Source organism: Camelus dromedarius, chromosome 12 (assembly GCF_036321535.1).
Source record: "Camelus dromedarius isolate mCamDro1 chromosome 12, mCamDro1.pat, whole genome shotgun sequence".
Taxonomy (NCBI): Eukaryota; Metazoa; Chordata; class Mammalia; order Artiodactyla; family Camelidae; genus Camelus; species Camelus dromedarius.
Window position 1 is genome coordinate 50,802,705 of NC_087447.1, and position 19,613 is coordinate 50,822,317.

General features: G+C 57.7%; 2 protein-coding genes across 4 annotated transcripts in view; both read left to right on the plus strand.

The window, feature by feature from the left end:
- The window catches only part of CAPN5 (calpain 5), a 59,446-nt gene that overhangs the window by 22,210 nt on the left and 17,623 nt on the right, over nucleotides 1-19,613 (plus strand). For all 3 annotated transcript variants that reach the window (XM_010989944.3, XM_031460415.2, XM_010989951.3), the window contains exons 2-3: nucleotides 1,254-1,480; nucleotides 8,378-8,509. In XM_010989944.3, the coding sequence (XP_010988246.1) occupies nucleotides 1,316-1,480; nucleotides 8,378-8,509 (297 nt within the window). In that variant the 5' untranslated portion in view covers nucleotides 1,254-1,315. The remainder of the gene's footprint in view (nucleotides 1-1,253; nucleotides 1,481-8,377; nucleotides 8,510-19,613) is intronic.
- OMP (olfactory marker protein) lies at nucleotides 8,522-16,517 on the plus strand. Its single transcript, XM_064492741.1, has one exon. It carries the CDS (start codon nucleotides 14,362-14,364, stop codon nucleotides 14,851-14,853), a length of 492 nt encoding a protein of 163 aa, XP_064348811.1. The 5' UTR covers nucleotides 8,522-14,361; the 3' UTR covers nucleotides 14,854-16,517.

Genomic DNA, 19,613 nt, shown 5'->3' on the forward strand with positions numbered 1-19,613 from the left:
CAGGTCCCTGGTCATTCGAGCATCTCTCCAGGTACCTGATCTGTCAGGTCCAGCTGGCTGCTGCTCCCTCCCTTCCCCTCCACTCCTGGAACCCTTTCCTGGCCACATCAGTCCAGGCTGTGTCTCTTGCGCAGCACATGGCTACAAGGTTCAGGGTGTTGGACTGTGAGGGGCTGACGGGAGGATGTTGCTGGGTACAGCCACCTTCTGTGTCAGGCTCTGTGCCAGGGCTGCATGTGGGTTCAGGTATAGACAGTGCTGCAGAATCTGGCCCTCACAGGGAGTGGGCCTGCTGAGGGCCGAGAACAGTGGTCCAGGCTGAACACAGCGATATGGGGTCATCAACCAGGGGGGGTGAGTAGACCACTGGGCTTGGTTTGGCCCTTAGGGGACCCCTGAGGGGGAGGGGAGATTGGAAATGGGAGATGGGTGAGGACCAGCACTAGAAGCCCCTGAAGCCCAGGAAGAGGATGTTCAGGGGTGTGAGGCACTGCAAGGTCTGGGAGGCCGTGTGGGTGGGAGAGTCTGGCTTTGGAGATTGGGAGGGCACAGGTCGGGGTTGGGGTCCTCAAGGGAGTTTAGACCCCCCAGGACTGAGGAGCCATGAGAGTGCTCCCTACAGAATGGGAGACATTGATTGCAGAAGGCGGAGTGCTGGAGGGAGGAGGCAAGAATGAATGTGATTGATGGCTGAAGGGGGCTCCAGGTCAAGGTTCTTCCACACTGGACAGAGATGTGTGGCTCTGGGCTAAGGCGTGAGGGACCGGAGGCGAGAAACTTGGAGACTATGCTGCTGTTTTCCTGTGGGCGTGACACCAGCCGGGGAGCTACCTGGTCAGCCACTCGCCTGATTCCGCCCTGATTCTGCTGGAGGCGGGGGGGGGGGGGGGGGGGGGCTGTCTAGGGAGGCTGGTGGAACAAAGGAAGGGAGGGTATGAGTGCGGCCAGGCGGCCTGAGCACTATTGTGCTTGTGCCCTTGGCCTTTTGGCCTGCAGGTCTGGCGTCACCTCAAAGCATTAGAAATGAGGAAATTCAAGAGTTAGGCTGGTCATTTCCTCTCTCTCCCTGCTCTGCACTACCAGCTGTGTGACCTCGGGCAGGTCTCTCCTCCTCTCAGCGTCAGTTCCTGGCTGCAGGATGGGGATGCGGATGCCCATTCCCCTGGGCTGCGTGGAGGGGCCACCTCACTCAGAATCCTGTGGGAATTCCGGTCCTCAGGAAGTGATGATCTAATCACCTTCTGTCCTCCCAGGTGCCCCAGGAGCCGCCCTCCATTGCCTTGACTTGGTCTCCCCTCCCAGGGCAGCGGCCACCATGTTCTCGTGCGTGAAGCCCTACGAGAACCAGAACTACTCGGCCCTGAAACGGGCCTGTCTGCGCAGGAAGGTGCTCTTCGAGGACCCCAACTTCCCAGCCACTGACGACTCGCTGTACTATAAGGGCACCCCGGGGCCCACTGTCAGGTGGAAGCGGCCCAAGGTCAGTGTCTGGTCTGAAGATCCAAACCAGAGCCCATACCTACCTGGTCTGCAGGGGACAGAGGGTGGCTGAGAGGGGTCCTTCCGAGGCTTCAGGTGGCTGAGAAAGTGAATGCTGGGCCTGCCTGCTGTGGGATTTCATCGGGATGGGAAGCCAGGAGAACGGGCCTTCCTTCCATGGCCACTACTACCCAGCTGGGACCTCGCCCTCTCTCTGGGCCTCAGCTTCTGCCCTGCCACTGTCCTCCCAGGGTCGTTTTGGGGATAAAAATGAGGTGATGTGGATGTGACCTTTTTTAGTGCAATGTAGAGTGCCACTCAAGTGTAAGGAATTCACTTTGCTGATTATCATCGCGATGATTTTGAAATAGTCATTTGCTGTACATGGAAGGTATTTATTACGATGGTTAATCAGTAATAATAGTAGTAGTGAAAAATAATAGTACCTCAGAGGGTGGTTGTGAGCATCAAAAGAGATGATGCGTGAAAGGGTCTGGCACCGAGCCCGGCACCCATAGGGGCAGCTGTCACCACTACTGTTGGGGGTTGTGAATTAGGGAGCCCCTGTCTGGTGGCTCCCCCTGGCCTGGCCTTGGTCGCTGACACTGGAATGTGTTGAACAGACGCGTTTGGCCTCATGGCATGATTTCATCCTCTTTAACCCTGATTCCTGAGTGTGAGAGTAGGTGCTTGGATGATGTGGTGTCCCAGGCCCCCTCCCGGTTTCCGCAGCCTTGCTGGTGACACTGAGACTTGGTCACACCCGAGGGAGTTTAGTGCAGGAGACTGTGCTGGACCCAGGTGCCTGGGGCTGGGAGGAGACTCCCCTGCCTGGTGCTCAGAGGAGGCGTCTCAGAGTTGAAGGGTTTTCAGGGTGGGAAAAAAAACGAGGCTTGAAGCTCTCAGGCTCACTGGGGACGTGGCAGGAGCATGGGGCGTGTAGAGGGGAGTGAGGGGAGGAGGAAGCCAGGTCCCTGGTGCGCCGAGGCAGCGGGAGCCATCGCAGGCCGGCTTTCAGCAGTGTGTGCCAGGGTCACATTTGCACTTTAAAAATTTCCCTCTGGTCCCCTGTACATTTCAGAAATGTGAAATTTAATTTTCAAGTTCCTCTCATAGACTGTGATCTCAAGTCCCTTTCAACTCAAAAAATCCTGTGTATTTTCTTGGACTGGGGCACTTTAGAGGTAAGGAAACTGGGTTTGAGTGGGGAGCACACATACCCTCACTGCCCAGTGAGCGGGAAGCAGAGCTAGGCTGGGACCCCAGAGTCCTGCCTTTGAGCCCAGGACCCTGCCTCCCCTGGTCCACCTCCCCAATACCAGATAGAGGGTCCCTGGTGCCCTGTAGGGACCTCAGCCCCTTGAGCTGTGCTGGAATCTCTGACCCCTGCCTGGGTTCTCCGGAACTCCCAGCAGCCTCCTGGCCTGGCCCCAGACCCCTGCCTCTCCGTGCAGCCCCACCCCCACGCCTTCCTCCTTGTCTTTTGTCTGGTGGGTGGAGAAGGAGGCCAGTCTCAAAAGGCCTTTGTGAGGCTCTGGGTCCTGGGACAGGGGAGACACTTGAGCTGTCTGCCCTCCTCTTACTCCATGCCCTCCCCCATCCTGACCCCCTCCTGCCCTCTGGCCATCCCCCAGACAGTTTAGGTCCCGTGGCTCTGGAAGGAGGCTGGCCTGGCCTGGCTGGGGATACTGGGCTTGGTGCAGTGAGAGGAGAAGAGGAAATGCCAGGCTGGCTGGGCTCTGCATCCCCCTGCTGTGTGACTCTGGTGGAGTCACATGCCCTCACTGGGCCCGATTGTCTGCCAGTTCAGGAGTCCTGCCATGCTGTACTTTCCTTCACTGCCTTCTTCGCTGGACTTGGTGCCTAGTCCTTTCTAGACACTGAAAGAGGAGGAACAGGGTTGCCCCTGCCCTGGATGTGGAGGCTGGTGACACACAGCTTGTCATGGTTGGTGTTAGAGACAGATGTCTGAGTGGAGCCAGGGGCGGCAGTGGGGCATCAGTTCTGGGCTGGAGAGGCAGATCAAGGCCAGGCACTGCTGAGTGATGTTGGATGAGGGGGTGAGAGTGCGTGGCCCAGGGCGTGATGGATGACTGGTGTGTAAGCAGGGCTGCAGGGTGGTGGCAGGGCTGCTGTAATGGGCAGGCCCGGATCCACTGACAGGATGCGGGGTTGGTGGAACAGGAAGTCTGGCTCACTTGCTTCAGGCGGGTGGAGTGGGGCCAGCCTGGTGGGGTGACCATTAACTCCCAGCTGCTTGGCCTGTGGCCAGTGAGATGGAACTTTGGCCAGAAGCAGCCTTGTTTCTACTGAGTCCCACTTCCTGGGTCTTGTGACCTGGCTATTTACAAATAGAGTAAAAAGCCAATTTTCTTGAAGGCCCAGAGAACCTCCTCTTTACTCCCATCTCACCCCCAGCTCCTTCTCTTGAAGTTAGTTAGTATCGTGGCACCTCTATTCTTGGGGGACCTCCCTGCCTGCTGGCCTCCCTTTTCTTTGTCTCAAAGTGGAATGAGGAAGGTGGCTTTTGAGGCTGGCTTGGCCCTGCCTTACAGGAGGTGTGACGTGAGCAGTCACTTTCCCTCCCTGGATCTCATTTGTCTCATCTGTAAATGGGGGAGAATAGTTCTTGCTGCTCATGGTTTCTGGAGGTTGAAATGACTTGAGGTATCTGTGGTGTCAGACACATAGGAGGCAGATGACAAGCTGGCTCCCTGCTCTGGCCCACCTGCTCCTGCCAGCCCAGTATTTGGGACCCTGAGCTGGCCCTACCTGGAAGTCCCATCTCTTTGGACTCTGCAGGTGGGGCCAGGCCTGGTCCACTTCAGTCCCACCCAGGGCATCTGCCTGGGGCCCACACCCTCCACCTCCTCACAGGTCCATTGTTTATTTGTTCTTTCCCATTCAGTAATCTGCTGGCCTCCCTCACAGGCCTGGCCAGGGAGATAGGAGAAGATAAGAGATTAGAGGGGAAGGTCGATGACTCAAGGGGTGACTCAGGGGGAATCCTGAGGGGGTGGGTGGAATGGGGGGGCTTCCTCCTTCTCAGGCTCAGGGCCTTAGTACAGTCCCTTCTCATCCCTGTGGGGGCAGAGTACCCCCCACCTCCCATCCTGCACTCTGCCTCTCCCCATCTCTGGAGACAAGCCTGCATGTCCTTTGATGGAATTAAGAAAGGAACTAGTAGGGATCCTACAGACACCAGTTTTGGAGCCTCCCAGAATTCTCGCAAGGTGGTGGTCGCCAGCCTCATGCCTGGGGCTCAGGCTCACACCAGCCCCTAGAGAAGGCCCCTCTCGTTGGCTGTGCTGAGCAGTGGGCCCCTTGATGCCACAAGACAGGCAGTTTGTGCTGAGTCCAGCCATCTGGGCCTCTGCCCTGCCCAGAAATGATCCCCTCTGGGCGTGTGCTCAGGTGGCCTTGGAGGATGGGAGGAGAGGGGACATGGGGTGGGGAGGCAGGTCTGTTGCAGAGAGGGCAGGGCCCAGGCTGTAACTGCCGAGAACATTGCCCTGCTTTCCCATCCCAGGCAGAGGTCCTTCTTCCTTCCTGGGCCTCAGTTTCCCCAGTTGTCAAGTTGATTCCTGCTGTGAGCTTGGATTCTGGGAGGGAGGTGACGGGGTGAAGGTGGATGGACAAGGAGAAGTGGGGGTGGATAGGAGGGGCAGAAGGTGCCCTGGATCCACTGGCTTGCTGCCTTCCGCCTTGTACACCGGGTCTAGAAACCTGAAATTCTGGTTGTGCCAACAGAGGAGGTAGTTATGGGCTGTGACCTGTGTCTGGTGGAGTGGGTCTAACAGGCTGGGAGGGGCTGAGAGGTGACAGGTGACTGCAAGTGCAGGAGGCTGTTTCCCACAAAGGTATGTTGACCAAAAGAGCGGTCACCCCAGCCCTGGGGGTGGCCTGGCCCAGAGCTCCCAGCAGCCAGTCCAGTCCCACCCTGCAGGCCACTTTGCTGTCCCTTCCTCTCAGGCTCCTGCCCGCAGCCCCAGTAGCACCTGCCAAGCCCTGTTCCTGACACTGGAGGTGGGCAGAGCCAGGCCTGGGCCCTGCCTGGGAGCTCTCAGGCTGGTGGGGGAGACTCAAAGGCGAACCTCAGTGTGGACAGTGATGGGAGGGAGAACGGTGGCTGGGGTTCCCGGGGAGGATGATGTCGGAGGCAGCATCTGTCCGAGGCTGAGACTGGATTCTATCTTGGGGGGAATTTGGAGTCTCCATTCCCCTCTGGAGCCTCCCTGCCCGCCAGCCTGCTCTATGCCTGCTCTGCTGGTGTCACCGCCTCCAGGCAGCCTCTTCCAATCTCTCTTGGTCCTGTTGTCACAGCTATGCTCACATGGAGGGTCATAGTCAGGCTTCTCCTCCTCAAGGGCTCTGCCTGTGGTCTGGGAACTGCCCTATCTGGATCTGTGCCCTGTGCCTGCCCAATGACCCAGGGAAGGTGGAGGAACAAACTCTGGTCTTGAGAATCTGGGCCCTATGGTGACAAGGATCTGTACTGCCCCTGATCCCTTGGTCTCATTGCCATATAGCAAGTCCCCTAAGCGGGGCCAAGGACAGGTGCAAGGGGGTGGGTGAAGGAAGGGTGGCTTGTCACTCATAAATCCTGGCCCAGCTGGAAGCTCTGGAGGTGACTGTCTGAATTGGAATCTCAGTTCATCTCTTCCTCTGTGACCCTGGGCATATGACTTAACCTCTCTGTGCCTTGGTTTCCTCATCTGTAAAATGGGGATGTTAACAGCACCTGTCTCTGCACAGCTGAGCACACAGCCAGTGCCCAGTCACTAAAAGCTGTTTCTGTGATTGTTCCATCCAGGGTGACCCAAGGTGGCTGCTGGACCCCAGGTGCCACCAACTTCAAATGGCTTCTCTAGCTTGTGCTGCAAACTTGAACCTCTCCTGGTAGTAGGAACACACCCCAGACTGCCTTTTCTTCTCCGCTCCCTCCCAGGCATGTGGATTTGCCCCAGGTCGCTGCTCTGCTACAGCAAGTCAGGGCAGTGCTGAGCCTGGAACCCGGGACTCCTGACCCCTGAGGTCAGTCTCTCCTAGAGGCCAGAGAAGTGTCTGGGGCCAGAGCCCTGTTCTGGGGCTGCGGGACCAGGCTGGAGTGGCTGCACCTGCCCACAGGCTGCCCTGGCGGTACTGCTCAGTGGGGAAGAGAGCCCTATTCGAGGAGCTAGGATCTGTCTTATTAGTCCACTTGCCTCATGACCCTGGGCCTCAGTGTCCTCTGTGGGATGGGTGGTCACATTTCTGTGCAGTGCCCTTACTGGGAGGATCTAAAGGGAAGGGGTGCCTTGGAGGTCACCTCCCGTGACCCCCAGGCGGTCCCTGTCTCTCTTACTACGGTAGGGATGGGGCCAGGGTCCTCCAGATATGAGGCCCCCCCTTCACCCTCGTCCTGCTGTCCTGCCTGCCCTTCTGGGCCCCAGGGAGGCAGATGCTAAGTCATGGCACCCTCTGGCTCAGAGTGCTGGGCTGGGCTTAGGCCAGGGCCTGGGAGATAAGATAAGGAGGGAGGCAAATTTCTCATCTGCTTCCTGAGGCCTCACTGGGTTTTCATGACCTGCGGCAGGATACTCAGACCTGTGGCATCTGTACTCTGGGGAAGCCGCCTTGCAGCTTGACCTGGGGCCACCCTGAAGTCCCACCTGGAGTGCTCCTGCCCTCAGGGGAGTTATGGCCCTCTCAAAACTCTGGTTTTCCCAAGCAGAGGTGGCAGCAGGAGTCCCAAACACCTTAGTGAGAACTGATAACTCTTTGCCCCATTTTCCCCTGAAGGGTGCCCTGCCTCCAGGATCTGTGGACTCCTTACACAGCCCTATAAAGGACAATAATCTACCTCGTTTGCACAGGAGAGGAAATGGAGGCTCAGAGAGATTGAGCCACTGGCCCAAAATTGCACAGCTGTTAAACGGGGAACAGGAATTTGAATTCTGTTTCCTGACTCTACTACCCTCTGCTGGCTGCCTGTGGTAGGATCTCAGTAGCTCTGTTGTGATTGAGCTGGTTCAAGAGCACCACCTGAAGTGGAGGCAGGCCAGTGTTGTGTGGCTGGGGCCTGTGATGCAACCTCTCTGGGCCTCAGTGTCCTCATCTGTAGAATGAGCACAATGCCCACCTTTCAGGACTGTGGTGAGGATATTGATCATGGTGCCATGAGGATGTTGGTCACGTGGAAGGCATGTCTCAGTGTTTACTTCCCCCACCCTCTATTGTCCCCCCTCTCTGGAGAGCAGTCACTCGCTCTCAGCTCTGAGTGAAGATGTTGATGGGAAAGGAGGAGGGGCCCAAGGTGGGCCCTCCAGGTGCTCTGTTGGTGTCAGCTCAGCACTGCTTGGCATTTGCTTGCTGTGTGCCCTTGACAAGTCACTTTCCCTCTCTGAACCTTCATTCCTTCTCTGTAAAGTAGAATAACAGAGCCACAGTCCTCAGATGGGGTGAGGGTCAGATGAGACAGCTGGAGGATGTGCCTACACGGGGCCTGGTATAGTCCTTTCTCCAATCCTCCCCTGCTCTTTGCACTCATCATGGGTAATTTTGGTATGTTTCTGCCCTGCACCCTGGACCTACTGCGTGACTGTGGGCCCTTGAGAGCTGGCTGGGCCCCACAGGGCTGCCGGTGCTGGAGAGTGATGGACACTGAGCCTTTGCTGGTCAAAGAAGACTGCATAGGCCAGGAGGAAGGTGGTAGCTCACCGAAATCCTTCCACAGTATTTGCTTATCTCCCAAACTTTGGTGGAAGAGCAGAGTTCTTCGGCCAGGGGGTGGGAGAAGGGCTTTCCAGGCCTCCCTTGGGGAAGCTGGGTTTGAAGACTGATGCAGGCCCCCCATCTGCAAGGGGAGGTGGGTGAATCTCCACACTGACAGTGAGATCTCCTCCCGGCTTTTCTGCAGGACATCTGCGAGGACCCCCGCCTCTTTGTGGATGGCATCAGCTCCCACGACCTGCACCAGGGCCAGGTGGGCAACTGCTGGTTTGTGGCGGCCTGCTCATCCCTTGCCTCCCGCGAGTCGCTGTGGCAAAAGGTGAGGCCTGGGTGGGGAGGGGGTGCTGGGGAGCGTTAACGCATCTTGGTCCCCTTGCCACCAGATGGGGGAGGTGCGGCCTGAACATACAGGTGAGATTTGATGACAGCCTATGCAGGGATAGGGTAGGGTGACACCAGGGCTGTTCAGAATTGGCAGAGCATCAGAATTGCCTTCCTCTCCCCTGCCAGCTCAGGAGCAGGTGCTGGGAATCTGTGTAGCTCCCAGTTCTGATGTATCCCCTCTAGACTACTGGGGGCCCACAGTGTCCTTGGGGCCACTTGGTGGACACACTTATGAAATGTGGAAGCTACCAAAATCATGTGCAGTGTGGAGACACCACTAACTGGGGCTCAGGAGACCCCGGCCAGTACCTTCTATGTGACTTGGCCAGTCCTTGTCCTTCTCTGGGCCTCACTCTTCTCACTTGTTCTGAGGGAGTGATCCAGACAATCCTGATCATGATTCATGGTTCCAAACAGCTGATGTCCTGGACGCGGACCAAAGGTTTAGGTTGGAAAGAATGGGCTCTGGTCCCGACACTTTGTCCCCTTGTGGTGGCATTCGGCAGTGTAGTCGTTAAATCCAACAGAGCTCCCTCCTGGGGAGGCCAGGAGGCTGGGGTTGTGGTTTCTAAAGAATAATTGACAGGAACTGCACCCTGGGTTCCCAAGCCGGCAAATACAAGTCATTGCCCTTCCTTCTCTTTCTACAGGGGCTGGCAGCACAGCTTGGAAGCACTGGGCATCCGGGTCTTACAGGCCCAGGGGCAGGTCCCAGCCTCTCCGTTTTGTAGCTTCATATTAGCCTTAGGTTTCTCATCCACAGAGTCAGGCTATCAGAGTAGCTCCCTCTCGGGGAGGAGTGAGGGTGGAACGAGGTACTGTACTTACAGGGCCTCGCACAGTGCATTGCCGGGTGAGGGGCGGCTGCGACAGCCAGTGTGGTGATAATTCAGATTCATGGAACACAGTGAGTGTTCTGTGCAAGTGGGGTGCAAAGAGCAGGTGAGTTTGTTCTCGTCCTCTGAGGCATCCCTCAGCCATCAGAGGGCGCTGTGCCTTCGGCTGAGGTTGGAACCGTAGTAGGTGCTGTGCTGTCTTGTCTTCTGAACAGGGATGGGACCTCTCAAAGCCACCCTTTAAATGGGCACCCCTGGGGCCTGGCCCTGATGGTCCTGTGGGATACAGGAAGCTGTGTGCTGTAGGGCCCTCCGCAGAGGCCACTGTGTCGGCCCATAGATGTGGGTGGTTGTGGGGCATCTGAGCTAGGAGGACCTCGGAGAGCCGTGCATAGAGTCATTTCACTCATGGGCCCCATGGCCAGGGAAGGTCGGGGCCTGGCACTGTTCTCTGGGTGTAGGGCTGTCCTCACCCTCCTGCCTCCAGGCTCTAACCCCCTTCTTTGAGCCCAGAACAAGGTGACCCTGAGCTAGATTGGCTCAGTCTAGGGCTGGAGGTGGCACACAGGAGCCCTGTGGGGCTGGCCCCACACCTCCCACCTTGCCCTATAATTGCCTGTTTATCTGTGGGCTCCCCTCTCGAGGTGAGCTCCCCTTGGGCAGAGCTGGTTCAACTTCTATCTTCCCAGCAGGAGCCTGGCACAGAGAGGGCTCAAGAAAGTTTTGAGCCCCTCCCCAAATTGTTGGACCCAGCTACTGGCCAGCAGCCCCACAGCTGGCCTGGCTACCTCAGGCCTCCTGGGCCTTGCAGGGGGACTGGAGCCTGGCCCGCTGTGTCCCCTCATAGGAAATGGGCTGTCTGGTAATTTGTAGGGAAGAGCCTCAGCTTGCTGTGTGCCCTGCCCTGGTCCCAGGCAGTCCCTTGGTGCAGCTCCCCGCCTAGCAAGTGGAAGAAAGGGCCCTGGACCCGCAGGCAAGAGGCTTGTCATTGATGCCGTGACAGTGGGCAGGCCTGTGTTTGTCTCTGGGCAGAAGGTTCCTCCTGCATGGTGTCAGGGCACTGGCCTGGCTAGGCTGGAGGCTTTGAGGCCAGATCTCCAGGAGCTTGGGTCTCCAAGAGGTTGGGGCCGGGTGGCGTGCTCTGGGGTAATTGCACTCTGTCTTCTGGTGCTGCTGTGGTGATGGTCCCTGGGTCCCGGAAGGAGGCTCGAGGCCCCGGGGAGCTCATTACTGTGCCTTCCCTCCCCTCCTGTCCCTGCTGACCAGGCCCTGTTTGTTGTCATCCCTCACTTTCTGGGCCTGTTGCCCAGCAGGGCCTCCCCTGCCCAGCTCTGTTTTCTCCATGGAACGGGGGTGCTCAGCCTGAGCTGCACCCCTACTCCCCCTGCCCACCTCAATTCTGGGGATGCAGGCGCATCACACCCTCGGCACACATGCCCCCTCCTCCAGGAAGCCATCCCTTTACCTCTAGTACTTGACACAGCCTAGGGTGAACAGGCTGGGATTTGAAGGCAGCCAGACCTGGGTTTGATTCTGGCCGGGTTCCTTGCTGGTCATGTGACCTTATGCAGGTCGTGTTCCTTCTCTTGGCCTCTGTGTAAACCTGACCTTTCCAGTCCAGGGTGGTGGGAGGATTAAAGGAGCCCACAGGATTAGGGTGAGGGTAGGTAAGCCCGTGGCATTTAGGGGAGATCTGCACATATTAATCCCACCCCCTTCTCCTCTGGGCTCCGACCTGTTTCTCTGTTCTGCCAGACACTTCTTGGCAGTGGGCCTCCCTGTCCCATGGGATCCCTGGTTGCGGCATTATGGTCTCCTCAGTGTGATCGTACATTTCCTGAGGGCAGGGCAGTGGATTTCAGGTGACCAGGTTTTGCGGAGCAGAAGTCAGGATGTGACATTGGGGTAGAGCATTTGCCACTAGCTTGGTGTGGCCCAAGCCAGGTGAGTTCCCCTCCCCTGGAGGCCTTTGCAACCCGAGGCTCGAAGGCAGGCCTCTGTGCTCTGAGCCACGGGGTGCCGGAGCCCAGGAGGAGTCAGCTGTGCCCCTAGCCAGAGGGGAGCAGAAGTGAGCAGAAACCCAGTGGAGTGCCTGGATGCCTGAGAGCCAGGGCTGGGAGCTGGGCAGTCCTGGGCTGGGCCTGGAGGAGGCACCTAGTGGTAGGGCCAGGCTGTCTTTTAGCCCATTTAAGAATGTTTCCCAACCCGTGCCTGCCCCTGCTATGTGAGCAGTTCCTGTCCTTTAGCGAATGCCAGTTCATTCACTATACAGTGGTTAAGCACCAACTGTGCCCCAGCACCATTCAAGGTACCGGGGACAGAGGGTTTGAAAAAGTCCTAAATCACGTCAAGTTTTCATTACCTGGAAACAACCAGTGTTAGGGTTTTCTATATTTCCTTCCAGTCTTTTTTCCATTTGTGGCTAAAGAGGTGCTTGTTTGTCATGATCACGGTTTCACAGCCACGGACGCAAGCTTAGATGTTGCTTTGCTCCTCTCTGTTCACTCCTACGTCCAGCTTTTGGTGGGGCCTCCCAAGCCGTCTGGGGCCTGAGCGGAGGTCTGTGGGTGGCGTGGGCCCAGCCCCACGTGCAGCCTCCTGCCTGCCTTTCCTTCCCTCTTCCCCCTCTGGCCTTCCTTGGCCACCACTGCCCCCTTCCTCCCGTCTACCTGTCTGGGGGGCCCCAGCCCTGGTAACAACTCCCTCCTTCAGCCTCCTCCTGCCTTTGTTCAGGCCAAGACCAGGCCCTCCCCAGAGTCGTGAGGCCTCTGGATCCTCATCCATAGAAGCTGAACCCCCCCACCATGTCCTGCAGGCCCAGGGAGGGGGCGGGTTTTCTCTTGATTCATTGCTGCCTCCAGACCGCACCCTCCCCAGAGAAACCCCTGCAGGCTCGTGCTGGTTGTCCCCCCACCCCGGCCCACCTTATTGCCGCCCCCTGTCAGCCAGCCACCCTGCCTGCCACCCAGGCACCAGGGGCTCGGCACCTCCAAGTTCCCAACCTTTTTCACCCCAGGTACTGCAGTGTCCCGGGGGTCACGGTGCCCTCATCACTGTGGCCCCGGGTCTTGATTGCGTCGCCACCTGCCTTCACCGTCCAGGTATCGCCCTCGTTCCTGCACCCGATGCACACCTGTTCCTAAACCACATTCTGATCTCGGTCAGGCCCGTGTACTCTCTCCGTGTGCCCATCTTCTTCTTGTCCTCGGCCTTGGGCCCCATGGGCCGTCACATCAACTATTCTTTCGTCAGTGTCATTCATTCATTCATTCATTCATTCATTCATTCATTCATTCATTTATCAGGGATTTCCGAGGGCCTCCTATATGGCAGCCCTGTTCTGGGGGTGGCTTAGAGTGATGGACAAGTCAAACACCGTCCTGGCCCCTCCGTGTGGAGACATCACAGACAAAAACCAAGCAAATGTACAAATAAAAAGGAGAATTTAGTTCTGGGAAAGGAGAGAAATGTCTCCCTATGAAGGAAAAAGAAGCTCCCAACAGTCACTCCTCAGCCTCTGCCGCTCCAGCTACAGAGCAGAAGGTTCTGTGAGGATCAGGCAGTTTAAGGTCTCTTCTCTATGGTTTTCTTGAACACTGTTGGAGAATGGCTGCCAGAGGCCCCCAGGACGGACCCCAGTGCTCGAGGTGTTGTCTTAATAGGACCAGGTGCTTTGTTCCCCTCCATGACCCCCTTGCTGTTCACGTAGCCCAAGACCCCGCCGACTTACTTAGCCTCTGTCTAGCAATTGACTCTGCTTGTGGTCCACTAGACCCTTCAGGTTATTTCCAGTTCTTACACTTTGGCCTGTGCTCTGTCCTGTCTTCTGTGTGTGACATGTCATGGCAGCTTCCCCTCTCCCCTACCCCCCCCTCAGCTACACTCACTTGCTCCATTTCTTCCATTTGCCCTCATGTCATGGCTGAGCCCCCGGTTCCCTCTCAGGCACTGGGGAGACAGACATTTGTCAGATTCTTCCACCGCCTCCAGTCTCCTGGGGGAAGAAGCTGAGGCTCAATACAGGTGTAATAAGTGGTGGGGTTTTAGCAGAAGAGACTCCCGGGCACATGGCAGCCACGTGGTGCGGAGTGGCGGCAGGCCTAGCAGGCGAGAGTCACCTGGGTCAGTGATTCTCAAAGCACAGTTCCTGGACCCACAGCATCAGTGTCACCTGGGAGGTTGTTAGAAATGTGAATTTTCAGGCTTCATCAGAAACCGCTTAATTCAGAAACCCTGCGTGGGGCCCAGCAAACTGTTTTAGGTCCCACGGGTGATTTTGGCGCTCCCTGAAGTGTGAGAACATGGGTCTCGGTGAGAGACGGAGGTGGCTGGGTGGGGGTCCTGCCAGTGGGGATGGGTAGGAGGGTTTTCAGGGTAATTGACAGGCCTTGGTGATGGGGTGTGAAGGGGGTGAGGGTGAGGCCGAGCTAAGGAGGGCTGCAGGGTTTGGCTTAGGTGACTTCAGATCTCAAGTTGGTGGGCCCCTCTGGGCCTTGTTCCCCCTACCTTCCTGCCAGAGGGTCTTCCAGCCTCTCCTTATGTGTCTCCAGTGAGCACCTGCTCCCCACCTCCTGCCCTCTTACAGCCTGCGAGCAATGCTCCCCTCTTCACAGCAAGCCAGCTCCCAGCTCATCCGTGGTAGCCAGGGTGGTTGCCACAGCAGTTGACATCAGCAGTTGGTCCCCAAGGAGCCTGTCACCCTCCTGCCTGCCTGCAGTGCCTCTATTCCCGCTTCTGCAAGGAGTAGAGGAGGAGGCATTTGGGGACTCCTGCCTCCTACACACCTCATTTTGAGGGCTGGGTGGGACTGGGAAGGGCAGTGACTGGGAGAGGAGGGACAAAGGGAGGGCAGAAGGCAGGCAGGGCCCCTGTTTGGTGGCCTCTTGCCTTGGCTGTGAGGCCCCAGTTCACTTGGCTCCTGCACAGTGGAGGCAGCAGCAGCATTTGGGCCATGGCCGAGGAGGGGCCAAAGCCGACGCAGCTCAACATGCCCCTGGTCCTGGATGAGGGCCTGACCAAGCAGATGAGGCTGCGTGTGGAGAGCCTGAAGCAGCGTGGGGCGAAGCGCCAGGATGGTGAGAAGCTGCTGCGGCCGGCCGAGTCCATGTATCGCATCGACTTCATCCAGCAGCAGAGGCTGCTGTTCGAGCGCTGGGACATCGTGCTAGACAAGCCGGGCAAGGTCACCATCACGGGCACCTCCCAGAACTGGACACCTGACCTCACCAACCTCATGACGCGCCAGCTGCTGGACCCTGCTGCCATCTTCTGGAGCAAGGAGGACTCGGAAGCCATGGATTGGAATGAGGCTGATGCCCTGGAGTTCGGGGAGCGCCTGTCCGACCTGGCCAAGATCCGCAAGGTCATGTATTTCCTCATCACCTTTAGCGAGGGCTTGGAGCCCGCCAACCTCAAGGCCTCCGTGGTCTTTAACCAGCTCTGAAGGTGGCTGCTCACTGCTACCTGCCCTCTCGCCCACCTGCCCTGTCCCCTGCCCGTACCCCTTCCCCCAGTGTGTGTTTGGGACATTCTTCTAGCTGCTGGCCTGTACTCAGCTTGGCTGGGACCCCTGAGCCTGCATCCTTCGTTCCCCTCTCCTTTCCTTGGTGCTGGCACTGCTGCTCTGTTGAAGCTGAACTGGCTGCCGCTGCTTCTGCTGTAGACCACGGAGGCCTGGTCGGGGCTGGTGTGGGAAGACAGGGAGGCCGTGGGCATCTGCCTTCTCCTTGCTTCGTTGTCGGGAGAGAGGCCGAGAGAGACCAAGACAGAGACAGACACAGACACAGGGAGAGAGATCTAAGGACACCGGGCTTTCTCCGGAGATGGGGAGGCGGAGATGACAGAGCAGCCTCCTTGGAAAATCCAGCAAACAAGCCTCTGCTGCCCTTCAGCCACAACGCTCTTTTCCAGAACGCTGTCCGGAGGTGAACGCCCAGCCTGAGAACCCAGGAAGGTGCTGCTCCGGGTGTGGCCCTGCAACGCCTCAAGGGCCCTCAGGACATCGGGCAGGGTTGCTGGGGGTGCTGATTTGGGCAGTGGGGAGTGGCTGGCACACTGGAGGCTGTGCAGGCTGACTCTTGCTCTTCTGGGAGTGACTTCGGGAATGGAGAAGTGAAGGGGGGAAATATAAAAAAGTTGCATAGAGCTGTGTCTAAACATATACACGTATATTGAGAGAGAACATGCTATATTCATGTGAATAACTCTATACCTGCCCTGTGAACAAGTCTGACTTTAGGTGATCTATTATATAATTGGCCAGCTGGTGCACAGGTGGCCCTTAGCAGGGGCTTGGTCAGCATGACATTGGGGATGAAGTGGGGAACAGTGCAGTAAACAGGTTTCCCTCTGCCTGGGGGAAGTTGGATAGAGGGGGTCCAGAACCCTGGAGCTGGGGCCGGTTGCATCTCTGGGGCTGCAGGTGTTCCCCTGCTAGGATGTCAGACTTTTTTTGGCTCACTGATGGGAGAAGACAAGTGTGTCAGCCTGGTGTGGCATCTCTTTGGCATCTTTGGTGGAGTCGAGAGGTGGGGATGGGCGTGGCCTTGGGAGGGCAGTTGTGACAGCTGATGGTCAGAAGTGGGAGATTGGCAGTAGTGTGAGCGGTGGTCCTTTCTAACTTGAAGCGCTGGTGCCTGTTCTGAGATGTGCTTGGAGTCCCCGTGTTTGCCTGCCTGCTTCTCTGTTGACTCCAGGGGGAGCCTGGAGGCCAGACCCCTGCGGATGGCCCTGCCCTTTTGTCTCTTTGCTTGACCTCTCCCTGCAGCTGTGGGGACCCTCTTGGTGCAGACTGCCTGTGCCCCTACCCCACCCCACCATGTCGGCCTCGTGCAGGCATGCAAGTGCCTCTGCCGTGCCCACCGCGCATCCCCAATAAAGCCTGTGTGTGCCTCATGGTGTGTGTTCTCTCATCACAAGCCTCCCCCTCCCCAGGCCCTCTCCACACTCCTGACCCCTCCCCACCTGCTTTCAGGGATGAGGCCCAGAGCAGGCAGGTGACTGGAAGGAGTTTGAAACCAGGTCCCCTGACACCCAATCAGGAACCAACACCTCTGAGTTTTTTTCCAGTGGCCCCCAGACCAGCCTCTGCATGGGATCTGGAGAAAGCCACACCGAGACCTTGGGGAGGGGGCCTGGCCCAGAGGGGACAGTGGGGACCCACCAAGCCATGTTCATGAGTCTCCCTCCCTTGCAGGGTGGCTGGGCGGGGGCAGATGGGACAGAGGAGAGGTTGAGGGGTGGGGTAGGGTCAGGACTGTGCCCAGGTTTCTTCATCCAGCCTCTGTCACCAATTTGTTGCCTGTCCTCAGGCAGCCCCTGAGCCTCTCCCAGCCTCAGACTTTCTAAAGCAAACAGCCTGATTCTGTGAAGCCCCTTGCAGCCCTGCCCCTCTGACCAGATAGACCCGAATCACCACATCACTTTAGTGCCCCAACTGACCCTGACCTTTGCTCAGTTTTTGGACAGTGACAACAGAGGTCCAGGGAGGAGGCTGCCTGCCCAAAGTCACAGATGTGTGGAGGAGCCTGGGAGGGGTGCACTTGGACCAAGCACATGGACCTTTGACCCCGTGACACTGGCCCCCTGGAATGAGCAGGGGCGATGCCCCCATCTCACCTGAGGGCTCAGGTGCAGGCAAGGTCGGCTTCTTCCCAGAGACCAAGGTCAGACCCTGCTTCAGAGGCCATTCTGGGGGTTTTGCTTGGGAACAGCTCCCCAGCCCAGTCTCGCATCCCCGCCGTCCTCCACCCCAGAGCACTGCCCAGAGCAGCTGCTGCCACCTCCCCCCCCCAAGCCCCGCCCTCCAGCCACGGCCTCTGCCCATTCCTGAAGATACTTCTGCGAGAGACGGGGGAAGCAGACAGGAACCCAGCCCTCCAACCCCGGGGACAGCAGTAGACGGCCTGCTTCTCCTCCCGAGAGGGAAGAGAAGAGTGCAGGGAATGGGGTATGGGGACCCGCTTTCCATGGAAACCGTGGGAAACCACAGGGCAAACAGGCCCGCCATTTCCTGAGCTGCTGCTTCCCACTGAGCCAGTGTAAAGTGGAGGTGACGGACCGGCCTGGCTCTGCCGCACCCCCCTGTGTGACCCCGGGCAACCTCTCTGAGCCTGTTTCCTCTTCTGTCAGTGGAGGCTCACGATAGTGCCTCCCTCATCGGGTGGTCGTGAAGATGAAAGGTGTTAAAGTTAGTGCAGCACTGAGCTTCCCCACTGGGTTCGCACATGTACTTGCCCAGTTACTGTGGACACAGGGTCCCACTTTTCACGTTGATTCTGAGAGGAGTGTGTTAGGAGAACCTGTTTACTGAAGAAGAGTGAGGAGCTCAGAGAGGTGAAGTGACTTGCCTGAGGCAGCACAGCAGCCATTTCTTATGGCAGCAGGCAGTGTGGGGTGGAGGGACCAGCCGGGCCCAGGCCTGGCTCTGTGGGTGGAGAGAGAGGTCCTGGGGGAGTGGATGCTCCTCACCATCACCTGGCTCGGAAGGACCCAGCTGAAGGGAACTTTAACCCTCACAGTGTGGCTGGGAGGCCCAGTGGGAGGGTCGGCCCAGGACTCTGAGCATCTGGCTGTGCTCACTCCCTGCCCTGTGAATAGGGATCCCCGGGGCCCTCTGCAGGTGTGTCCACCTCCTGCCCTCCTGGTGTTGAGTCGGGGGCTCTCCTCTCATGAGAGGTGGAGGTGAGGTTGCCCCATCTTCCTGGCCTCTTGCAGTAATCACATCTGAAACTGAGGAATTTGAGACTTGGAATCAGCTGAGAATTGGGAAACTTCAGGTGCTCGGAACCAGGGACCCTCTAGTTCTGAGGGTTCGGAGAGGCCTGTAGCTCATCTCACTCAACTTGGGTAACACAGGAAACCCCAGTGCAGCTCCTTAGCCTGCAGCCCTGCTGGCCTTGTTCAGAAATGCTCCTGCTTGGCCTTCTCGGGTCCTAGGCAGAAATCTGTGGGAAGCTCCCTCTCTACGCACATGCACTTACACACACTTGTGCACTGATATTCACACATACCTGCATGCTTCTGTGCTCACACTCACACACAGGCATTCACTCACTCACCCAGAGTCCCAGCAGGATTTGAACCCAGCCTCTTGGGTCTGGGTGGGATCCCCCAGGGAGAGCCCCAGAGTGCTCCAGGTGCTGGGCCACCAGGGGGCGCTGCGGCACACCCATCCTTGGGACCCTGGGGTTTCTAGGTTATTCTGCAGTGGGTGGCTTTTAATGGGTATAAGAGGGTCTCCAAATCCCACAGAGTTCTTGCCTCACTGCCTGTTCAGCCCAAGGAGGTGCCTAGTCCCCTCAGGCGTTGTTTTTCCCATCTACACAGTGGACTGTTAAAAGTTTTTCTTTTTCTTCTCGAGAGGGAGGTTGACCAGGTCACTCTGAGGTTTGTTCACACCATGTACTCCACACACCAGCAGCAGGGGTGACCTCTCGTGTGTGCATGGACCCCCAAGTCCACGCAGCACCTCCGTGGCCATTCTCCACCTTAGTTGTCACAACAGTTAGAGGTAGATGTAGACACCGAGGCTCAGAGAGGTGGCCTAGTCGAAGCTGAAGTCCCTGCCACACACTGACATTGATAATGTGGTGTCCAGTGTTGAACAGCAATCAACATCCAGGCTGCAGAGAACAAAGAGATTTATTTGCGGGTCATTGGAATTGCAACTCGGGAGACCCAGATTTGGGTAAAATGCAGAGTGTGCCAGGAATGAGAAAGTCAGGGGCTTGTAAATGCAAAAGCCACAAGGCTGTTAAAGGAAATATTTGTCCCTAAGGGATAGGCTGTCATGAGTTATTTTAGGGTAAGGGTCCAATAAATACCTTGAGTTTCTGGAACACTGGGCAGATGTTCTGGATGGCTGCATTAGGATGAGACGTGGTCAAAGTTCACATTCCCTCCAGGGAGAAGTGCATACGTCACATTTCCTCAGTGGCCTCCCAGCTCCATTTTAGAGCGTTCTCTTAGCAAAACCGACTCCATTTTGACTTTCCTTTTGCACCAGCAGTACAAGCGGCCAGCACTTGGGGGTTTTCCTCCCAGAAAGACTCCACTGGCTGTGGAGCTGGGCCCGGCCCTGTGCCAGGTGCCGGGGGTCTGGGCAGGAGCTCCCCACAGTGAGCAGGGAAAGAGCTTGGGGAGGGCGGGGTCAGGGGGCTTCCGAGGGACAAGGACTAGGACGCCGAGGCGGCAGAGGGAGCC

Excerpts from the sequence above, each read along its gene's own strand:
- OMP (XM_064492741.1), top strand. The coding sequence starts at position 14,362 with ATGGCCGAGGAGGGGCCAAAGCCGACGCAGCTCAACATGCCCCTGGTC.